Source organism: Saccostrea echinata, unplaced genomic scaffold (assembly GCF_033153115.1).
Source record: "Saccostrea echinata isolate AGI-Se365-2 ecotype Australia unplaced genomic scaffold, CSIRO_AGI_Sech_v1 ptg000025l, whole genome shotgun sequence".
Lineage (NCBI taxonomy): Eukaryota > Metazoa > Mollusca > Bivalvia > Ostreida > Ostreidae > Saccostrea > Saccostrea echinata.
The window spans coordinates 451,934-473,572 of NW_026889774.1; the positions used below are offsets into that span (position 1 = coordinate 451,934).

Here is a 21,639-nt window from a genome sequence, read left to right on the forward strand (position 1 = left end):
GACGGAAACCTATAGTAAAGATCCCAAAATTTATACTGCGATTGTTAGAAAATTTAAAACATGACCTTCACCAAAATGATGGAAGAAAAATTGACAGTCTTTGTAATTGAACAAATGTATATATTTACATGCAATTAAACATTAGGAATTTCGTAACCCCCCCCCCCAAAAAAAAAATTAAAATGTAGGTTTACTTAAGAGTAATGGACAAAAAAATTAAAACAATTGTTTTAACCTTTTCAAATTATGGTATTGAAGGTTTAATCCACCTACATTCATGATTGTTTAATTCTAATTCATATCCACGATTGACAGCTGTTGGCTTCATAAATATTAACTTTATACCTTTCTTCGATAGTAATGGCCGGTCATGGTAGCCTAGTGGTAGGGCGTTTGCTTTGTGATCGGTGGGCCTGGGTTCGATTCTTGTTCGCCATGCCGTTTCAAACCTAAGAATAGGTAGTGACTGATCCTTCGCCAAGCGCCCGGTTTAAAAAATGAAAATCACGGGTCTTTCGTTTGAGAGACCTTAAAAACCGAGGTCCCTTGTCACGGTAGGGCATAAGGCCTTAGTACGATCAAGAACCCTCACTGCTCATTAACCCTGAGTGCCAAGTATAGATCTAAAGTTGAAGCCCTTCTTTAAATTCTGTAATGGGACTTAAAAACATACAATTAATCAAACGATAGTGATGATGGAAATTCATGATATGCTTTTATATTCTCAGTTTCCAACCCCAAAAGAAATGAAAAAATATTTTTGACAGGTTTGGAATTTTAAAACACAGTTAACTAGCTAATCAAATGAAAGAAATGAAAAACAGAAAGATTTTTGTTTTATTAAAAAAAATTGTATGGACATTTTAACTTTCAAAAGTTTCAAAAAGCATGCCTGTAAGAATAGTCTTAAATTAAAGCGGAACTGGAAAATTTGAAAATCGGATTTATAAATCAGCTAGCGATTTACACAGCAGTTTCAACAGGATTTTCACTATTAATCTTTCCTGAACCAACATTTCACATTTTCAGTAATAAATATTGCAAGGCATTTCATCACAAAGATGAAAATAGAAATAATATTATGTATTCTAATTGTAGCTACAATAAGCTTTGTAAACATATGATAATACATGTACATGTATGTAACCAGAGTTTATTGAATAACGAAGAAGGGTATTACGGAAGCAATTTCGGCTAAAGCAATTCGAAAAATCTTTCACTTTCATCTGACTCGTTCTGACAAAAAGTAGATCTAATTCGAAATATCACCACGCGATATATTAGGATTTATCCAAACACACTGAACAACTAAAAATATTTATACATTATAAGGCTCACAGTTTGTTGCCTAAACAAAGCGAATGCTCGTGGTGTTAATTAAAAAATTAGCCGGTATGTAATAATCTGCCAAACACCTAGAGCAACTCAACAAATCTTACTATATCAGGTTTCACAGTTTGCTGAGAAATAAAGGGATATTTCTATATCAGTTCTTCGGAGTGTTTAATAAAATATCCATATACTATTTTTTCCAATATATATTTATAAAACATGTACCATGATTACAAATATGGCATGGGATGCGTATACATTACATCGAATGCATGACATTTAATTCTTGAATGCTGCTTTTTCATGATTATTGATAACACATTGACCAAAATATTAATAACTTTACATCAAACCTCCACGCACCCTCCCCTATGAACCCCTTTAAATTGTTGATTGGGAATACAATTGGTTTATACATGAAGCCAACGTGAATGTCGTGTGATATGTATAATTGAGTGTTGACTGATGTTTTTCATACGAATTGTAAGACATTTTCACATCGAATTGTTTACTGATGTTTCCGTTTGCCCGATCATGACAAGGAGCACACGGCGTTTGTGACTGGAATCCTCTTTATTGCAATAAATATTAAAAGATTATTTAAAAGAGTATTTAGATTAGTAATTTTAATTGCTTCTACAAATTTGAAATGCTTGGTATTTACCCAATTGCAATTAACTGAGTCATCTATTTATTTATATACATATCTCATAATTTATGTACATACAATATTAACACACTTATTGAGCATGCAGTTATCAATTAATAACAAATCTGAAATTAAAAAATTACGTTATACCTGTAAATGATCCAAAGAAATAATTGAGATGCAAAGTTGCTGGAGATCTATAGCTTACTGTTCTGAATAATTGGAGAGGACAACCAGAGAGTTAAAAAGTATCTGCATGCAAATTTACTGTGCACACAAAAAAGCGCGCAAAATTCGAGTTAAAAATCTCCGTGTTTTAAATCTCCCACTCATAATTTCACAAATACATGTTCCTAACATATTCATTCTTTTAGAATACAAGAAAACTATTCCCATTACCAATGTTAAATATAAAGTTCTTCTTGGTATGAAATTGAGAATACTTTTAATTTATACTGGCATTCATAATGGTATGACAATTTTGTCCGGTGTGCGCTTCCTGTCTTTTCATTGGAGCCATTGTTTCTCCTGATATTTAGTTCAAACAAAATTTGAGCCCTCTGGTGTCCATCCAACGTTTTTCAGACCAGTGAACTACATGTACAGATCACCTGCAGTTATGTACCAAGTAAAAATAAAATCCCTGACAGACAGCATACAACAGTCGTTCTTCACTCAACATATAGTACAAGAACTAAAGCTGAAATATCCAATATTACTTGGGGAAAGTTAACAAAAATTAAACATTAACCATGAGCTGAATTTTATATGTAAATTTCGTTGGCCATTAGTTGCAGTATTAAAATTCAAAAATAATTTTCATAACTGTCGCATATTTAATGCTGAAGAAATCCTCGACCACCAAGATAAACGTTTTTAAATAATAAAAAAAAAATACCGTAAGATGCAGGAGCAAGATCAACAAAATAATTATTACCAAAATAAGAGATTTTAGCAACAAAATAATTATTACCAAAATAAGAGATTTAAGCAACAAAATAATTATTACCAAAATAAGAGATTTTAGCAACACTAAAAGCCTTTGATTGGATAAATACAAGTCTAAAGTTAATAAACTGGGTATGAGGGGCAACATATGAATTTTTGAACGTGAAGGTGAACATGTTGCCCGAGGCCGCAGGTCAAGGGCAACATGTTCACCTTCACGTTCAAAAATTCATATGTTGCCCCTCATACCCAGTCAGTAATTGTTTTGTTTTACCCTTCACTTCAGATAAAACAACTAAAATGAAAACATTTGAACAGATTAGATCAATATTTATTATAATCAATTACTTTCTTTGAAAATTTTGGCTTGATTAATAAAAATAAAACAATAGCAGAGAATGAAAAAATTATAATAATAAAATTATTATCACAAAAATTATTTATCATAAAACATACTCTTTCAAATAGCATATAACTCTTCCAGCTCTAAACTTCGGCTATATTGAACGACGATTAATTACTTGTGACGTAGCAGAGACGTCGCGGTTTAACATTTCTTATATTGGACTGGCAGGCCGGTCAACAATGAAATTGTTAGACCGATGTAAAAAAAAAAACATTTCTTTTGTTGGACTTTTTATTAGTAATAAATATATAGAAAGATATTTATAAGGGTATAACAAATATATATAATTGGTGAACGTAAGCAGAATATTGTATTATTGATTTTTTGTTACATTGATGGAAGTTCCCTCTCTTTAAGACATCTTTCATATAGGCGGCTTTGAAAACCCCGTTTTATTACATGTAAGTTAATCAGTTAATTATCAGAATTTGTTTTCTTGGGTAATAAATGAAAAAATACTCAATGGATGTAGATGCTTCATTGTAAACTCCCTACTCGGGTTGTTTCATATTACATGTATAATACCTCGATGATATGTAGACACTATTTTGACCGGGACATTCGTAGAAATTTAGGACATATTTTACAAATTACTAGATTTTATGCTATCTCGCATCATAGTCAGAAATGTAATATAAACCTCATATACGGTTTAAGGCATCTTCAATGACTTTAAACTTCATTATCCTTAAATTAATTTAAAATCAGTTAGTTTTAAAACCAAATATTTAAATATAAAGATACGTCCATCAAATCTATGATATACTCTAGCAAGTCAGTTATATGTACTTTATACCTACTAGAATCTTATTTGTCTTCAAATACTCAAAAATGGTATCGATGCAAGAGCCACGGAATAACTATACACAGGTATATATCGATATATTGTGGATATTATATCTATTGATTTTTTTGGTACTACTACTTGAATGTTATTGACTGTACAGTTTGTATTTCTTTCTTTGTCGCAAAAAACGGAAGCATCAACATGCCCACTAATATAACTTGCCCTGAAAAAGAAAATGGTACACTAGTTTTACACGTTGTTAATTATACAAATGCCTATACTGGTGTTTTCTTTCTAGTCTGGATTTCTAGTTCAAGTCTTTTTGCAATTCTTTGGATTTCTCGTTCAATGTGTAAAACGAACTTTTCACAACCCCGTTTCATTGCCATAGCTGTGTGTTCTTGTGACTTTCTGTTTGCAGGTGAGTATATTTTTTGATATACTTCTAAAAATTTGAAAACGACTTAGAAAAGTAATGAAGTATTTTACAACTATTAAAAGCTAGTAATTAAAAATAGTCCACTTCTTGCCTTCCTTATATCTGATATGAAAAAAGCTAAAGACCCCGAGTAAACCTTGCCAAGAAGCAGGCCCTAAGTATACAGTCCCAATAATCGTCTTAATTACCAGTAACTAGTAAACAAATTGTCCATCCTTTGATCATATGCAACCTCATGTCAAATCTGTATGAATATATGTACATTAAGGCCCCGTGTTACTACAACTGGAGTTTCAAACTCTTTTATCGTAGAGTCGTTGAGCTTACATCTGGCCTAAGGTTTAGGATACACCTTAACAAAGTATCGTTACAGACATGAAATAGGACGGAAACCTATAGTAAAGATCCCAAAACTTATGCGATTGTTGGAAAATTTAAAACATGACCTTCACCAAAATGATGGAAGAAAAATTGACAGTCTTTGTAATTGAATAAATGTATATATTTACAAGCAATTCAACATTAGGAATTTCGTAACCCCCCCCCCCCCCCAAAAAAAATGTAGGTTTACTTAAGACTTAATGGACAAAAAAATTAAAACAATTGTTTTAACCTTTTCAAATTATGGTATTGAAGGTTTAATCCACCTATATTCATGATTGTTTAATTTTAATTCATATCCACGATTGACAACTGTTGGCTTCATAAATATTAACTTATACCTTTCTTCGAGAGTAATGGCCGGTCACGGTAGCCTAGTGGTAGGGCGTTTGCTTTGTGATCGGTGGGCCCGGGCTCGATTCTTGTTCGCCATGCCGTTTCAAACCTAAGAATAGGTAGTGACTGATCCTTCGCCAAGCGCCCGGCATTAGAAATGAAAATCACGGGTCTTTCATATGAGAGACCTTAAAAACCGAGGTCCCTTGTCACGGTAGGCCTTAGTACGATCAAGAACCCTCACTGCTCATTAACCCTGACTGCCAAGTATAGATCTAAAGTTGAAGCCCTTCATCTTTATATTGTGACATCTCTATATGAGTGAAAAATTCTGTAATTGGACTTAAAAACATAGAATCAATCAAACGATAGTGATGATGGAAATTCATGATAGGCTTTAAATTTATATTTTCAGTTTCCAATCCCAAAAGAAATGGAAAAATATTTTTGACAGGTTTGGAATTTTAAAACACAGTTAACTAGCTAATCAAATGAAATAAATAAAAAACAGAAAGATTTTTGTTTTATTAAAAAAATTGTATGGACATTTTTACTTTCAAAAGATTCAAAAAGCATGCCTGTCAGAATAGTCTTAAATTAAAGCGGAACTGGAAAATTTGAAAATCGGATTTATAAATCAGCTAGCGATTTACACAGCAGTTTCAACAGGATTTTCACCATTAATCTCTGCAGAACCAACATTTCACATTTTCAGTAATAAATATTGCAAGGCAATTCATCACAAAGATGACAATAGAAATAATATTATGTATTCTAATTGTAGCTGCAATAACCTTTGTAAACATATGATAATACATGTATGTAACCGAAGTTTATTGAATAACGAAGAAGGGTATTACGGAAGCAATTTCGGCTATAGCAATTCGAAAAATCTTTCACTTTTATCTGACTCGTTCTGACAAAAATTAGATCTAATTCGAAATATCACCACGCGATATATTAGGATTTATCCAAACACTGTTCAACTAATATATTTATACATTAAGGCTCATGCACAGTTTGTTGCCTAAACAAAGCGAATGCTCGTGGTGTTTATTAAAACATTAGCCGGTATGTAATAATTTTGCCAAACACCTAGAGCAACTCAACAAAATCTTACTATAGCAGGTTTCACAGTTTGCTAAAAAATAAAGGGATGTTTCTATATACCAGTTCTTCGGAGTGTTTCATAAAATATCCATATGCTATTTTTTCCAATATATATTTATAAAACGTGTACCATAATTACAAATAAGGCATGGGATGCGTATACATTACATTGTATGCATGACATTTAATTCTTGAATGCTGCTCTTTCATGATTATTGATAACACATTGACCAAAATATTAATAACTTTACATCAAACCTCCACGCACCCTCCCCTATGAACCCTTTTGTTGATTGGGAATACAATTGGTTAATACAAGAAGTCAACGTGAATGTCGTGTGATATACATTATTCTGAGTGTTGACTGATGTTTTTCATACAAATTGTAAGACATTATTTTCACACCGAATTGTTCACTGATGTTCCGTTTGCAATAAATATTAAAAGATTATTTAAAAAGAGTATTTAGACTAGTAATTTTAATTGCTTCTACAAATTTGAAATGCTTGGTATTTACCCAATTGCAATTAACTGAGTCATCTATTTATTTATGTACATATCTCATAATTTATGTACATACAATATTAACATACTTATTGAGCATGCAGTTATCAATTAATAACAAATCTGAAATTAAAAAATTACGTTATACCTGTAAATGATCCAAAGAAATAATTGAGATGCAAAGTTGCTGGAGATCTATAGCTTACTGTTCTGAATAATTGGAGAGGACAACCAGAGAGCTATAAAGTATCTGCATGCAAATTTACTGTGCACACAAAAAAGCGCGCAAAATTCGAGTTAAAAATCTCCGTGTTTTAAATCTCCCACTCATAATTTCACAAATACATGTTCCTAACATATTCATTCTTTTAGAATACAAGAAAACTATTCCCATTACCAATGTTAAATATAAAGTTCTTCTTGGTATGAAATTGAGACTACTTTTAATTTATACTGGCATTCATACTGGTATGACAATTTTGTCCGGCGCACTTCCTGTCTTTTCATTGGAGCCATTGTTTCTCCTGATATTTACTTCAAACAAAATTTGAGCCCTCTGGTGTCCATCCAACGTTTTTCAGACCAGTGAACTACATGTACAGATCACCTGCAGTTATGTACCAAGTAAAAAATAAAATCCCTGACAGACAGCATACAACAGTGACTGTCGTTCTTCACTCAACATATAGTACAAGAACTAAAGTATCCAGTATTACTTGGGGAAAGTTTACAAAAAGTTAAACAATAACCATGAGCTGAATTTTATATGTAAATTTCGTTGACCATTAGTTGCAGTATTAAAATTCAAAAATAATTTTTATAACTGTCGCATATTTAATGTTGAAGAAACCCTCGACCACCAAGATAAACGTTTTTAAATAAAAAAAAAAAATGCCGTAACATGCAGGAGCAAGATCAACAAAATAATTATTACCAAAATAAGAGATTTTAACAACAATAAAAGCCTTTCATTGGATAAATACACATCTAAAGATAATTAATATGTCTGACTTGCTGTGCAGAGGTTACATACTGTTATTTGAATTTGGTAAGTTATTGGAATGAACAGCATTAGCAGTACATTTAATTATGTTAATTGATAAGAATCTGACAAGCTTAAACTCACAACATATCTTTCAATAAAAATATAACATTCTTTATTCATAAACTCAAGTAATGTTATTAAATTAATTGTAACATCTAGTCTTTGAGTGCACGAGAGCAAATCATTTTTTAGCAACAATTAATATCTTTTTTTCAGTTTTCAACATGTTTATGCAACTAATCGGAGGAGCATTATTTTAATTTTAAAGACTGAACTATCAATTTGGCATGTTTGCGGGTCCAAGAGAAATTATGCAATACTTTGGACAGTTGAGACGGAATCTATAAATCTATATTCAGGCGGAATCCTGTTTCCAGGCGGAGCTAATTTACATATTTCGCCTTAAATTTCCGGCCAAACTCCGCTCGGTTTCCACTTATATCACTCCAACAGTTATAAAATAACTCCGCTCCGGATTTGACTTGCTTACGTCGGGTTTTGGTGAGAGCGTGGGTCTTTGTTGAATATATAGTGATAAATGCATTTTCCCTAAAATCTTCTCCTCTGCTCATTGGTATTCAGCAAACAAACTAAATGCATAGTCAATATGAGCAAGGGTATCTCTTCCAAAATTGTGCATTTCATGGCCCCGGGTCAAGGTATCTGGAATTCGGGTGGGGCTCTATTGATTATACCGTAAAAAGGGAATTTTTAGCGGGGTGCTATCAAAGATACCTGAAACACTTTTAAAGCAATACCAAAAAAATGCTATTGGCTTACAACTTCATGGAACACCCTGTCCGCGAAAAATAGTTCCGCCAAAAATATTGGCATACCTTTGAGCATGCAAAACGCCAGATTTTACACTCGCTTAAGAAAACCGCGATTCGGTGTAGTGAAAATGCATTAATTCTTTGAAAGTCTCTTCTCCTGGGTATTAAGCCGATGATCCAAGTGCATGGTTATGATGAGCAAGAGTGCCCCTTCCAAATTTGAGTTTCATGGCCCCTGTGCCAGGGATTCAGTGTATGTGTGGGGAAGCTCAGTTGGTAGAGCGCTCGTTCAGTGATCGGAACGAGACTGGTGATATTTTTGTTTCATCAACTTGCTTGTCAATAACTTACCTCGTTTTAGAAATTGTTCATACGTAGAGCATACTCTTGCGTATCGAATCAACTGAGATATAAACCCCGTATGCAGATGATGAAGGTATTCTGCTGCATAAGTAAGGGAAGTTGACGATTGAAAAGTTAAAGTCATCAAGTTTATCATAAAGCTTGGTTGTTAGATTACCATTATCGTCTTTTTCAAGTTCACACTGGTATGGTTTATTTTCATGTGATCTGTACATCCAAGTTTTCATGGTTCTGTATATGTCCTGATTATTTATTATTGTAATATATAGTCAGTTACATGTGACAATGGAATTGATTATTAATTAAAAAAATATTACTCGCGTGTTCCAATTGAGACTACCACTCCACTACCTCTCTGTATTTCAAAGACCTTTTGAAAGGTTAAAATTCTGTTGGCCTTCACATTATACCACCCTGATTTCTTCTGATGTTCCTTTCTATTAATATCCAATACTTTTGGCAATCCACACCGATTAGATCTTTTTCTTAAATTATTTCGACTTCAGATCTCATTTCAATGATCATGACAGATAAGACATTTATTGGCGAAAGATGCTGGCAAAAATCCGGCCTCTGTTAGCAGAATACTCTGTTTTTCATCAATCTCTCATTCTATTGAGGTGCAGTTTTCTTAACAAGATGTTTCAATACAAGAAGAAAAATTGATTTTTACGTCTGCCATCTTGTTTACATTTTACTCATTTTGTATTCTTCAATGCTGAAGAGCTCCATCAAGGGAAATATCTCGGATGGTGAAAAAGGCACATTTAAACCAACTTTAGTGTGTAATAAAATGTTTATTTTTGATTTACCCATAAATGTTTTAAAAGACATTAGCAAAATAACCCCCTTTTTTAAAATATAAAACTCCCTAATACGACTTTCATATCACCTGGCAAAGTCTTCAAATACTAAACCTGACAAGAGAGGTAAAGATGACTACTAACTAATACAAAGCCTTAGAAAATTAGAAAGTGTAGAAACTTTGTGACATATACTGGTTTTTTCTTCCTTTTTTTTTTTTTTTTTTTTTTGCAAAGTTTTAACTGTCATAAACATATTAAAAAATATGCATGATCAAACAGCTTTGCCTAATATTTTTTTCTTATATTATGCATAAAATAGCAACATTTTACACTTACTAGCCCGGTTTCCATGGCAACCATATAAACTACCATGCTTTCTTTCATATAGTTGACCTTTTCTTAAATATTTATTCATTTTCATTTTAGAGAGCACACGAATCCTCTCACCCCATCCCACCAAAGAAAAGGTGAAAGGCGTATAATTATTCTATGATTTTTTTTTAAATTTTGCTAGTTTTAGTTTAAAACTGTAAATTAGGATCCATGCCTCAAAGCTACTGACATTAATTGCACCGCGCTTCTCTTTATAGGGAAATATTAGCCATTGACGTTAATAACCCTTTATTGAATTCCACCAAAAGGTAGACTCGTAGATTAATGTAGATTGTATGTTGTTTTACGTCCCGTTCGAGTCGCCCGCGTGGCGCAGTGGTTAGAGCGTCTGCTCTAGAGTCGCGGGGTAAGGAGTTGATCCTTACGTCGCGGGTTCGAATCCCACTGTGGGACGTGGAGACCGGTTCTTCGGATGAGACCGTATAAACCGAGGTCCCGTGTCGCAGTAGGTGTTGGCACGAAAAAGACCCCTCACTGCTCAATGGCCGTAAGTGCTGAGCATAGGATAAAATTTGCAGCTCTCCACCGGCGAGTGGTGGCGTCTCCATATGAGTGAAAAATTCTCAGAGGGACGTTAAACAACAAACAAACAAAACAAACAAACGTCCCGTTCGAGAATTTTTCACCCATATAGAGACGACATCATATACCAGTGAAGAGCTTCAAATTTAGACCTTTACTCGGCTACGTCAATATATCGATATTCAGGAATGTATCGTATCGAAGAAATTACTTCCAATACGTATCGTGCAGGTATTTTTTTTTTTTTATAATTCTGTGAAAAATTTGAAATTTTCAATCGCCAAAGATTATATTTAACCGTTTTGAATTAAAACTGATCGCTAATGATATAAACATTAAGCAGATAGAACATCTAAAATATCTATCACAAAATACATCTATTAGACAACTATATTTTAACATGTTGGTTTTACAGTTGTTAAAAGTGTGAATTTGAACTGTATTTTGTAATGAAAGTGAGACAAGGACTTCGAAATGGGTTATAAAACACTCAGTTTTAATGAAAGTTATGCATAAAATGATTTACAAGACATTTTTGATACACTTGTTACAGAAGCCAATATGTCGTTTTATGAAATAACATATCGTATCGATTTTTTTTTGGCTCAATACACATCAGGGGGCCTCTCATCCGAAGGACCCGCAACTTTCACTTCAAAGTGCCGAGCGCTTGGCGAAGGAACAGTTGCTACCTATTTTTATCGACTTAATTAGGTCAGTGACGGCCGTGATTCGAACACACGACCTTCCGATCACGGAGCTAGCGCTCTACCGACTGAGGTACCTTGACTGGAAGAAAATGCGTTACTGTACCATTTCTTTGCATGATTTACTCAGTGGTTACAATTTTTTCTTATTTTTTACTACGGATACCCTTAGGAATAAAGTAAAATTTTCACACAGGTTAAATACATATGTAATATATAGCTGGATATAAATGTTACAATTCACTTTTTATTCTGTGATATTTAAAAAAAATTTATGACTTGGGAAAATTGCATCATTTTAAGGTGCACATACCGGGTTTACCTAGTTCATTTTCAACATAGGGTACCTGCCATATTTCTCCAGGAAAAATGTTCAAACACAGTGATGTACAAGAGAACAGAAATCACTGTTGTTTAATTACATCGGGAAAATTTGTGCGAAAATGTTCTTTAATTACTTTATCTTTGTTTAATGTACTGTTAAAAATACAATTTATTTATCTACTTCAAATCGTGTCATTTACTGTAGATTGCCTCTTATTCCTTTGTTCATCAAAGGGCAGATCACTCTAACTGCATAAAATTACCAGGTCAGTGAGCAGTGTTTAAAGCTTCGTTAATGAAACCAAAGAGATGACATTTCAGGCTTTCTGGAAAGCCAAACTTGTATACGTCTTAGGTTTGACGCGGCGTTTGGAACGGAAATCCTACCCGGACCTCCCGATCATGAAGCGAACGATCTTCATTAATGCTACCCCGTTGTTGAATCAGTTAGTCTAGCACTTTAATATGAATTGACATGTGTGTTAATGTTACCATTAAATGTCCTATATATCACAGATCTACTTTTTATGGTTCAAAGGATACATCACATTTATTGATATATTGAAATATTTTGGTAAAGTTGAAGGTCACAGGGTCGATAACATATACATTAGGTTTGTTACGAAAGTCTTGCTGTAAAGTATACTACATACCATATTTTTAAACCTTTGAAATGTATTGTAAACTATGCCTGACAGGTATGCAGTCTGTGATGGAGACGACTTAAATTAAAAAGAACGGAAAGATTAATTGTTTTGATTTTTCAGCCCTCTGCGCAAGTTTGCAAGTTGCGAATTATTTCCTTGGTTACTGCGATTCTGGGGGATACCATGGATGCATTTTCAGAGGCTTTTCCCAGACAGTGTTTATGATGGCCTCCCGTCTGATGGTGGTGCTAATGTCTGTTGAGCGCTTTATTGCACTGAGATATCCGTTCAAGTACAGTAGTTTGATGTCGAAGGAAAAAGTTATTGGTGCCGTTGTTGGATTAGGAATTTACGCAGTATGTAGTGTTCCATCGTACAATCTTTGATCTCAATTACTTAAGAGTATGAAAAATGTTTCCTAATTAGATAGCTGATATGGCACTAAGAGCGTTGACAAACACATCCGTGGTTTGACATTTTCCAAAGATTCTAATGTATTACAATGAACTAAGATGAATGCTGAAATTATTCTCAGGGTATATAATATATTTCTCACTAGTAAACTTTGATGTTTTCTTTTTCAGATATTCGTTTCGTGCTTGCCCATTATGGGCGTAAACAGTTACGGCTATCAATCCTGGTGTGACTTTCATTGGAACGACAGATCTTCAGGGGGACGATTTTTTGTGCTTTATTTTGTTTTTGAAGGTTTGTGAAATGAGTTTGACATATAGCTGAACACGATTCGTAAAAGGCAAAGAAATCTGTCCGCTATTGTCTACATTTGTCGTTACATCTACAGCCCCTATAAGAACCGCTCACTTGGTCACGATTCAATGTAATAAACTTCTCTGTTTTCACCCGTGTTGACGTATTCTACATAGCCTTTGTAAAATATTTAATAGCGTGCTTCTTCTACAGCAGCAGAGAAAATTACCAAAGAAAGTGATATCAGGTGCACAGGACAGTGCATTACGAACGAGCACACATTCAAGTAAACTTCAGTTAATTATAAACAAAGTTAATGTCAGCTAACCAACATAGCCACCTTCGTCCATTCCATACAGGTACCTTTGACAAGAAAGCAATCAGGTATACCGAATTCTTCGGTGATATCCCATGGACGATAATCGTGTTAAAAAATCCAGACGTGTAAATTCAAAATTTGTTTGTTTGAAAATTGCTTACTTGTATCTCTGCAATTGTAATCTGTTGATGTCGAACTCTTATCTCGAACATTACCGTGTAATATACATGTATACTCGACGTTTCCTTTCTACACTATACTTCACGCATTGTATCTAAAACTTTGAACTGTCATATTTCGAGTTAAGTTATTGTGAAAATTCAAAACTGTATCTTTTCGCATTTGCTCCGTTCCCGTTCGTGAGCCCGTATTTTACACATTCGCTGTACAAAAATGACAACTGACATAGTACAAATCTACAAGTGTCGAGTCAACATGTTTATCGAATTTTGACATGACCATATATGGAAAGCACGGAAACTTACTACTGGTAGGCGGTAAATCTAGTACAGCCGGATGCTGAAAATTCCGGTTTAAAAAAAAGGTGATGTGGGATGCAGCCGACCCCCCCCCCCCCAAAAAAAAAAAAACACCGATAATATGTGGCGTGCCTCATCCAAGTAAGTTTTCTATATATACGTGTACCCATGCTGACTGTCTTTAAAATTACTCTATCCAAACTGTCATGGGGATGCATCCGGCGTCTTATAAAATTAAGAAAGTCTTGATAGAACTTTTGCTATGAAATTCAAATTATCTACAAGCAGTGCGAGTTTCTCTCCTACATTTAACATTTTAACCCCCCACCCCACGACACCTACACCCTTAACTGGAAATGCTGGACCCGCCTCTGGTGATTTTAGTGTCCGAGTTCCCTCGTGAGCTTCTGTGTATCATTGTGACTCAAAATATAAGATGTATCTTAAATTCTGGGCTAAAATCGCCTTTAGTTAAGAATCCTGCCTAGATGCTCGGGAATTATAAATCGTACTATGAATAGTACGCTGAAGTCCAAAATGAGATTACAGGCCAGGTGTTCATAAAAATAAATGAATAGAATTAACAAAAACTTTATTCTTTGTCAGATATGAATATCGGTAATCAACGCAATAACTTTCATCAATCCTTGTTTTTTTTTACAGCAAGACAGCTTTCGGTTCTTTCTGTGGTATGTACATATTAAATAAAAAGTATCCAGACAGCCAATAAGTAAAATAAAGTAAACATATTTTGGAAATACTTTTGAAGACGTTCAGGCGAGGATCCAGGAATTTTTTTTCCAGGGAAGGGGATGGGGACCACCCCAGTCAAAACATTTCCAACCCAGTAATTTCTTGACAAGAATAAAAAAACTCCTCTCTCAAGCGTGTTATATCCAGAAAATTTTTTGACCCCCCCCCAAAAAAAAAAATTAAAAAAGAAAACCCTAATGTCCTTTCTCAAGCGTGAAAAAAACCTATCTTGTTGCGATGTTGGTGAAATTCATGTTTTCTAAAGGAGGGGGGGGGGGTCCAAAGTCATATTTATTTTCTTCAGTATATACACCCCCCTTTTAGATCCGTGCACGACGTTTTACCTGCCCTATGGCACCGGGTAAAACATGTTTATTTATAAAACTTACAAGATTTACAACTTTTGAACAGATGAAACACTAGTTTTGTATAAAAGAGAACAACTTCCGAATAAAATGAGATGCTTTTCATAGGCCTGTAAGGAGAGGGGAGCACCTGCCCCCTTTTTAGTGTATGAATAAGATTTTGCTGCATTAATAACATGAAATTTAATTAATTTATGATTCATAATATGAGAATTTCATATGAATTATATATAAATTAAATTTTATATTTCAAATTAATGCACCATTTAAGGGATGTCTCCCCCCCCCCCCCCCACTTTTTTTGTTGGAGTAGAGTCGAACACTGAAAAATTCTTCATTTGAAATAATACATGATATATACTTCGAAAATTATCCTAATCCCCCCCCCCCCCCCGAAACCTACATTGTGCTTCTTTCAAATTAACACAATTATTATATCTGGTAAATAAAATATGTGCCTGCAAGGTATTTTAGGACAATTACTAGAATTATATCTTGACTTTCAGCATCCGGTTGTACTACATTTACCGCCTACCAATCGCAAGTTTCCGTGACTTCCCATATATGGTCATGCCAAAATTCGACAAACATGTTGACTCGACACTTGCAGATTTTGTCAGATGTCATCTTTGCAGAACAAATGTGTAAAATATGGACTCACAATCGGGAACACAACAAATACGAAATGATACAGTTTTGAATTTTCACAATATTAACGTACTAAAAATATGACAGTTCAACGTTTTAGATACGACGTGTGAGGTATAAAAAGGAAATGTCAAAAATTACACGATACAGTGTTCGAGTTAAGAGTTTGAGATCAACAAATTACAATTAGAGAGATACAGGTATACGATTTTCAATCTACCAAATTGTGAATTTACACGTCTTGATTTTTAGAACACATAACCCTCCTTAATACCCCTGCTTGTATGGGAGATTGGACAAACTAATATGGCGTATGCCTAAATATGAGTTGTGTTCAGCTTTTACCTGACCCAAAACTAGAAGAATGTTTTCTTTTTTAAAAAAAAACCCCTAAAACCAGGTGATTTATTTGATTCCTTTACCAGGCACTATCTATTTTACTATCTGATTAGGGGGTGCTTGAGTATTACAGATGCCAATAAAATATCGATTAGAAAAGCAGATCAAATGAGAGTTCCATCACGGGAAAACAATAGTCTAACAAGATTGAAAATATCATCAAAGACTTGTTTTCCGTAAATTTTCTTGTAATAGAATCAATTATTGCTACTGACAAATGACCTTTTCAAAAGTTTTTCTTTCAATTTACGCGGAAGATTTTGTATAACATGTATAACGCTATCCTATAATTATAACCCCAACCGAGAGTCTTTGTATCCCGAATGTGGTATATGACTCCCTGACCTTCACTTTCAATTTTGACTAATTTACAAACATTTTATCAGTGTTGCTAACATTTGAATTTGCTTATTTATTTAGTTTTAAGCTTTCTATATTATTATTTGAATACATTTTTGTAGGTTTTACTTGCATGGCAGTCATTGTTTTCTGCAATATCTCCGCCATCTATGAGCTTATCCGCATGAACAAAGTGCATCCAATAGACACAAGATCAAAACTGGACAAAGATCACACAAAATTTATAGTGATGATGGTGGCTATCTCGGTTGTATATATAGTCTTCTCATCACCCCTTTTAGTGAGTACCAAGAGCTGAAATATTAACAACTGATCAGTGAAGTAATTATGAGGGGAAAGGTCTATCCATGCCTTTCTCCTAGCTGAGCATATACACATAATTCATTTCACTAATCACATTTAGCATTATATCTTTATTCAGTTGAGTAACCTTCAAGTTAGAATGTAGACTATTATTGTGGTTTTTTGGGTACAGGCAGGCAACGAGCTTTTAGTGCATTTCCAAATGTATAGATCCTCATATCGATACTGTATTCATTTAGCCATTGAATGTTTTCACAATGGGTTCTTCAAAGACTCCTCACTGGATTGTTGATTATATAAACTGTGCTTTAAAATCTTTTGCGAGCATTAATTGAGGCTCATTGTTCGTTTGCTTTGTCGTTTAATGTCCCTTTGAGAATTTTTCACTTATACCTGCCGGTTGAGGGCGGCATATTTAGACCTGTACTCGGCATTTACGGCCTTTGAGCAGTGAGGAATCTTACATGTAATCATGCCAGCACCTTCTGCGATACAGGACCTCGGTTTATACGGTCTCATCCAAAGGACCGGTCTCCACGTCGCACAGTGGATTCGAACCTGCGACATAATGATCAACTCGATCCTTACGCCATGACTCTAGAGCAAACGCTCTAACCACTGCCATAAGCGGACGACAAGCTCATTTTCGAAATCAATAAGTGAACTATTGCTCTCATCCATTAAATATGTGTTTAATTTTGCGCTCCATACTTCGGTCAAATTTGGGTACATTTAACTTCACCCATCCAGATTTCGTTTAATGACTTTCTTTGAAGTACTAGTATACCTTGCATCAAACGCTTATAAAATAAAGTCGTTATATGCAGGCGAAATGACTTCAGTAGCACATGACAGGTGTTTCTAAAAAGGAAAGCGGAAAAGAACGGAAACGGAAATCAAACATTATATCAGAGACGTATTTACTAAGTAGTATATAGGTATCTGATTAAACCCTTGTCACAGAAATAAATAAAATGAACCAGTTTTTTGGTTATAAAATAGCATACATAATATTGCTCGTAAGCTCCATACATAATTAACAGTTATCAATAGAATGTTATCTATTCATGATTTTTTTTTTCCTCTGAACTAGTATTTACATTTCATATACCGTGGCCCATATACTAGTACATCTAATATACACTACTTAGAATTACAGCCAAAGACTCATTCGCAGAGCTAGAAGGGCGGGGTCTGGACTCCCCCAGGGATTTTCAGAATAATTAATTTCTATCGAAAGTAACATAAAAATGCATGATCTTGGTCCTCAATCCCTCTAGGAAACACAGAGTCCGCGTAAAACGGTAAGGAGAATCATGTATACGAAGAAAATTGACTTAGGAAAGTGGATTTTCATAACACCTCCTCCCCGAAATAGGCATTTAAAGTTATATATGGCGTATCTGAGCTTGAAAAATAGTAATACGAGATTGGGTGTACATATATATACAGTGACATGATATATATTATTTACGTTCAAATTAAAATTTTCACCGATTTTGAGCTTGAATAAATTCACGTTTCTGTAGTTAAATTGACTTTAAATTTGTCTGTTATTTAAATGTGGAGTCGGTAAATAAATCGGTTTTTGTTTTTTTGAAATAAAATATATGGAGATAACGAACAGTATTCAAGCTCAAAAGTCCATTATACAATACAAAATAGGAGCAGTGCAAACACGGACCTCCAAACATCAGAGGTGGGATCAGGTGCCATGGAGGAGTGAGCATCCCCTGCCGACCGGTCACACCCGCCGTGTGCTCCTTGTCATGATCGGGAAATAACGGAAAAATCCGCTGACAATTCAGTGTGTAAATAATGGCCTAACAATTAGTATGAAAAACGTCAGTCAGCATTTGACTCAATGATAAATTGTATTTGCTGACAAGGTCATTGTATCGACCATAGAACTTACGAAATGATGAAACGATTGATTTAAATTGTGTAATTTACAGGAAAGTCCTATCTTCATATAAAGTAATAAAACAAATGCATTAGAGAGATCTTTTTTTTATTTTGGTTACCTGAACTTGCCAAAAATATGCCATATATGACTTTAAGGTTAACTTTGTTAACGTTTTTGTCTTTGCGTGTCTAAAAATTAACGAGCATATTTTTGAGTTGTTTAGAGCTCTGCCTCATCTTTTTGTGATTTAAATTGTCTTCTTGTTTACTTTTGATTTTATATAAATAAAATAGAATTAAACTTCTCTCCAAGATATACAATCTTTTCGATGTGTACTGCTAAAACATAATCAAGAAGTCTTCTTTATTAGTTCAGTTTTGGAGAAGAGAAAACATTTCCTTTAAAGTTTTTTTTTAACTACTGATGAAGTTTATGCGAATAACCATAAATTGTCTGCTGTTTGATTACATGTATATCTTCAAAACAACATATACATTGTACTTTCTTTAAATTCAAATCTTTGGTCCTTATTTTTTTGGGGTCAAATTCCTTTCCTTTCATTTATTTTGGCTCTGTTTGATTTTCATAAATCACTCAAACACAAATTAGAATTGAAATGGTCATTTATTAATTAAATGACGCAATACGAGAACAACAAAACTAGCTGCAAATATCATCAAACAAAAACATAACCCGGATGTAAAAAAAAAACATATATTGTCACATCCGAGTCCTAAACATATCTGCCTTGTAAAAATCATTATGCCAACATGAACACAGAGTATTCCATAATATATTGAACGTTATGTTCTTGAAAATCAAAGATGGGGGACCAAAAATTGTCATAGTATAATTGAAAAGTAATAGCCCTCCTTTCCACCGACATACGACTTAAACTTTCACAAATCAACGTTTAACTGCAATCGATTATTTGTGTAGAATTGACTGGATTTTATCTTTTGTCACAGGTACGCCTTTTCTGTAACCAACTGGCTATCGATCTTTCCAAACAAAAAGACTTTGTTGGAATCCGCCTGAATATTGTCAACAACATGATGAATGCCCACCTGTTTCTTTTCATTCAATTTCTTTTCCATCCGAAGGTACTTGAAAAGTGGAGGAGGTGTTTCGGCAGAGGTAGAAATGAGGATCCCAGTTCTACAGTTCCAACGACCACCACCTCATAATACACATAAGAAAGATGGTTTAAGCTCTCAATGTTGTCTTTTTTTTTATTTTGACTTTTTTCGTATAAAGTATAAGCAAGAAAAGGTTTCTGTATGATGGTAAGACCTCTAACTTGTCATGCTCAAACTTGTGTTTTTAAATCTTTGTGAATAAAGGAACGTGAATTTTTTTTTATCTCTGTGGTTATGTAAAACTATCGCTTCCAATTAATAGTGTAATTATACACTGTTGAGCTGGTTTTATTGGCTGGTCACAAATTTGATGGATTTGAGTTTACAAGGCATACCATTAAATTTCACGGATAACATTTGATGAATCCTATTCAATTTATACGGAATGCATAGTTTTTACACGTGCACTAATTCATCAGCTTTGGTGAAAATGTACACTCCATAATGAAAGTAACAGGACTTTACTAATATTTGCAAATGTGCTATGCATATTGTTACAGACTAACCTCAGTATCTCTTCAATTCCACTGTAGCTGTTTTACAAACTTGAGGACATACGTAACGTACCTTACCTACTGATAATTTTTCAAGATATTCTTAATTTAAGATTATAGTGCCATCAGATGTTCGTAGAAGAAAAAATCAGTATGCATTATCAGGGGTTTTGAAAAGATATCAATTGATGAAAATTCTTGAATAATTCAAAGAAAAATATACAAAAACAAGAAGTCTGTGAGCCAATGCTCACTAAAAATACCACCGCTCTGATGTGAATACACAAGTTCAGTTATGGACAGACACAGTGATAATCAGGAAATTGACATCGGATTTGTAAAAAAAAAAATGAATCCCAACATATGGCATGCCTAAACAAAGAGTGTGTTAAAATTTCAAGCACCTGCGATGAGTAGTTGCTGAGAAAACTACGACCAAAATTTGTTATGTATGGTACGGAGAGACGCACGGATAAACAGGGAGTTGACATTTGATTTTTACAAAAATGAATCCCAACATATGGCATGCCTGAACAAAGAGTGTTGTAAAATTTCAAGCATCTGCAATGAGTAGTTGCTGAGAAAACTGCGTCCAAAATTTGTTACGGACAGACACACAAGGGTAAACCAGTATACCCCCCTCTCCTTCGCAGCGGGGGTATAATTACTAAACATATATTCTAGATGCTTTGTTTATCCAAACTTGTTTAAGAAGAAGTGCACGACAGCATATATAGACATTAAAATGTAGCACACAGTTCCTTTAAGTATTTGAACTCTTCAACTGCAGGGGAAAAGACAATAACGTTCAAACTACGTATGCGTTGCGTATGTCCTTAAGAAACTCCGTATACTTTGTAACAGTTCTTATATCATCACAACTTTTTAAACAAGTCAACAGTTAAAACAAAAAAAACTGTGTTGGACCCCATAACATCCTACATTATAACTAGTGCTAATTGTAACGGGAACCGTTACAGATGTTCCCCAAACGGCTCCCCAATCCCTTATGATGCCCCATTCCCTACAAGCTTCAATAAATTAGACAATACCTTTGTAATATAGATGGACACTTTATTTTTAAGGGTATTTCATTGGAAAACAACTCCGATATAGCCATATGGGTATTAGCCAATCAAATTTCAGCACATGTGCTTGCACATGTTTTCTACATTTTTCACATTAATTTTCTTATAGTGTCTCACAATACATGTATTTGTGTTAAATATTAAAGAATCTCATTGAAAAATAAGAGAGATGTAACCCTTTAAGTATTAGCCAGTCAGAATTCCGC

The 21,639-nt window shown here is 34.1% G+C and overlaps 1 protein-coding gene across 1 annotated transcript; it reads left to right on the forward strand.

Annotated features, from left to right (window-relative positions):
• Window positions 1–10,982: 10,982 nt before the first annotated feature.
• Window positions 10,983–19,899, forward strand: LOC133192389 (prostaglandin E2 receptor EP4 subtype-like). Its single transcript, XM_061328402.1, has 5 exons — window positions 10,983–11,025; window positions 12,593–12,828; window positions 13,057–13,180; window positions 16,605–16,783; window positions 19,681–19,899. The coding sequence occupies exons 1-5, from the start codon at window positions 10,983–10,985 to the stop codon at window positions 19,897–19,899; spliced, it is 801 nt and encodes a 266-aa protein (XP_061184386.1).
• Window positions 19,900–21,639: the final 1,740 nt, after the last annotated feature.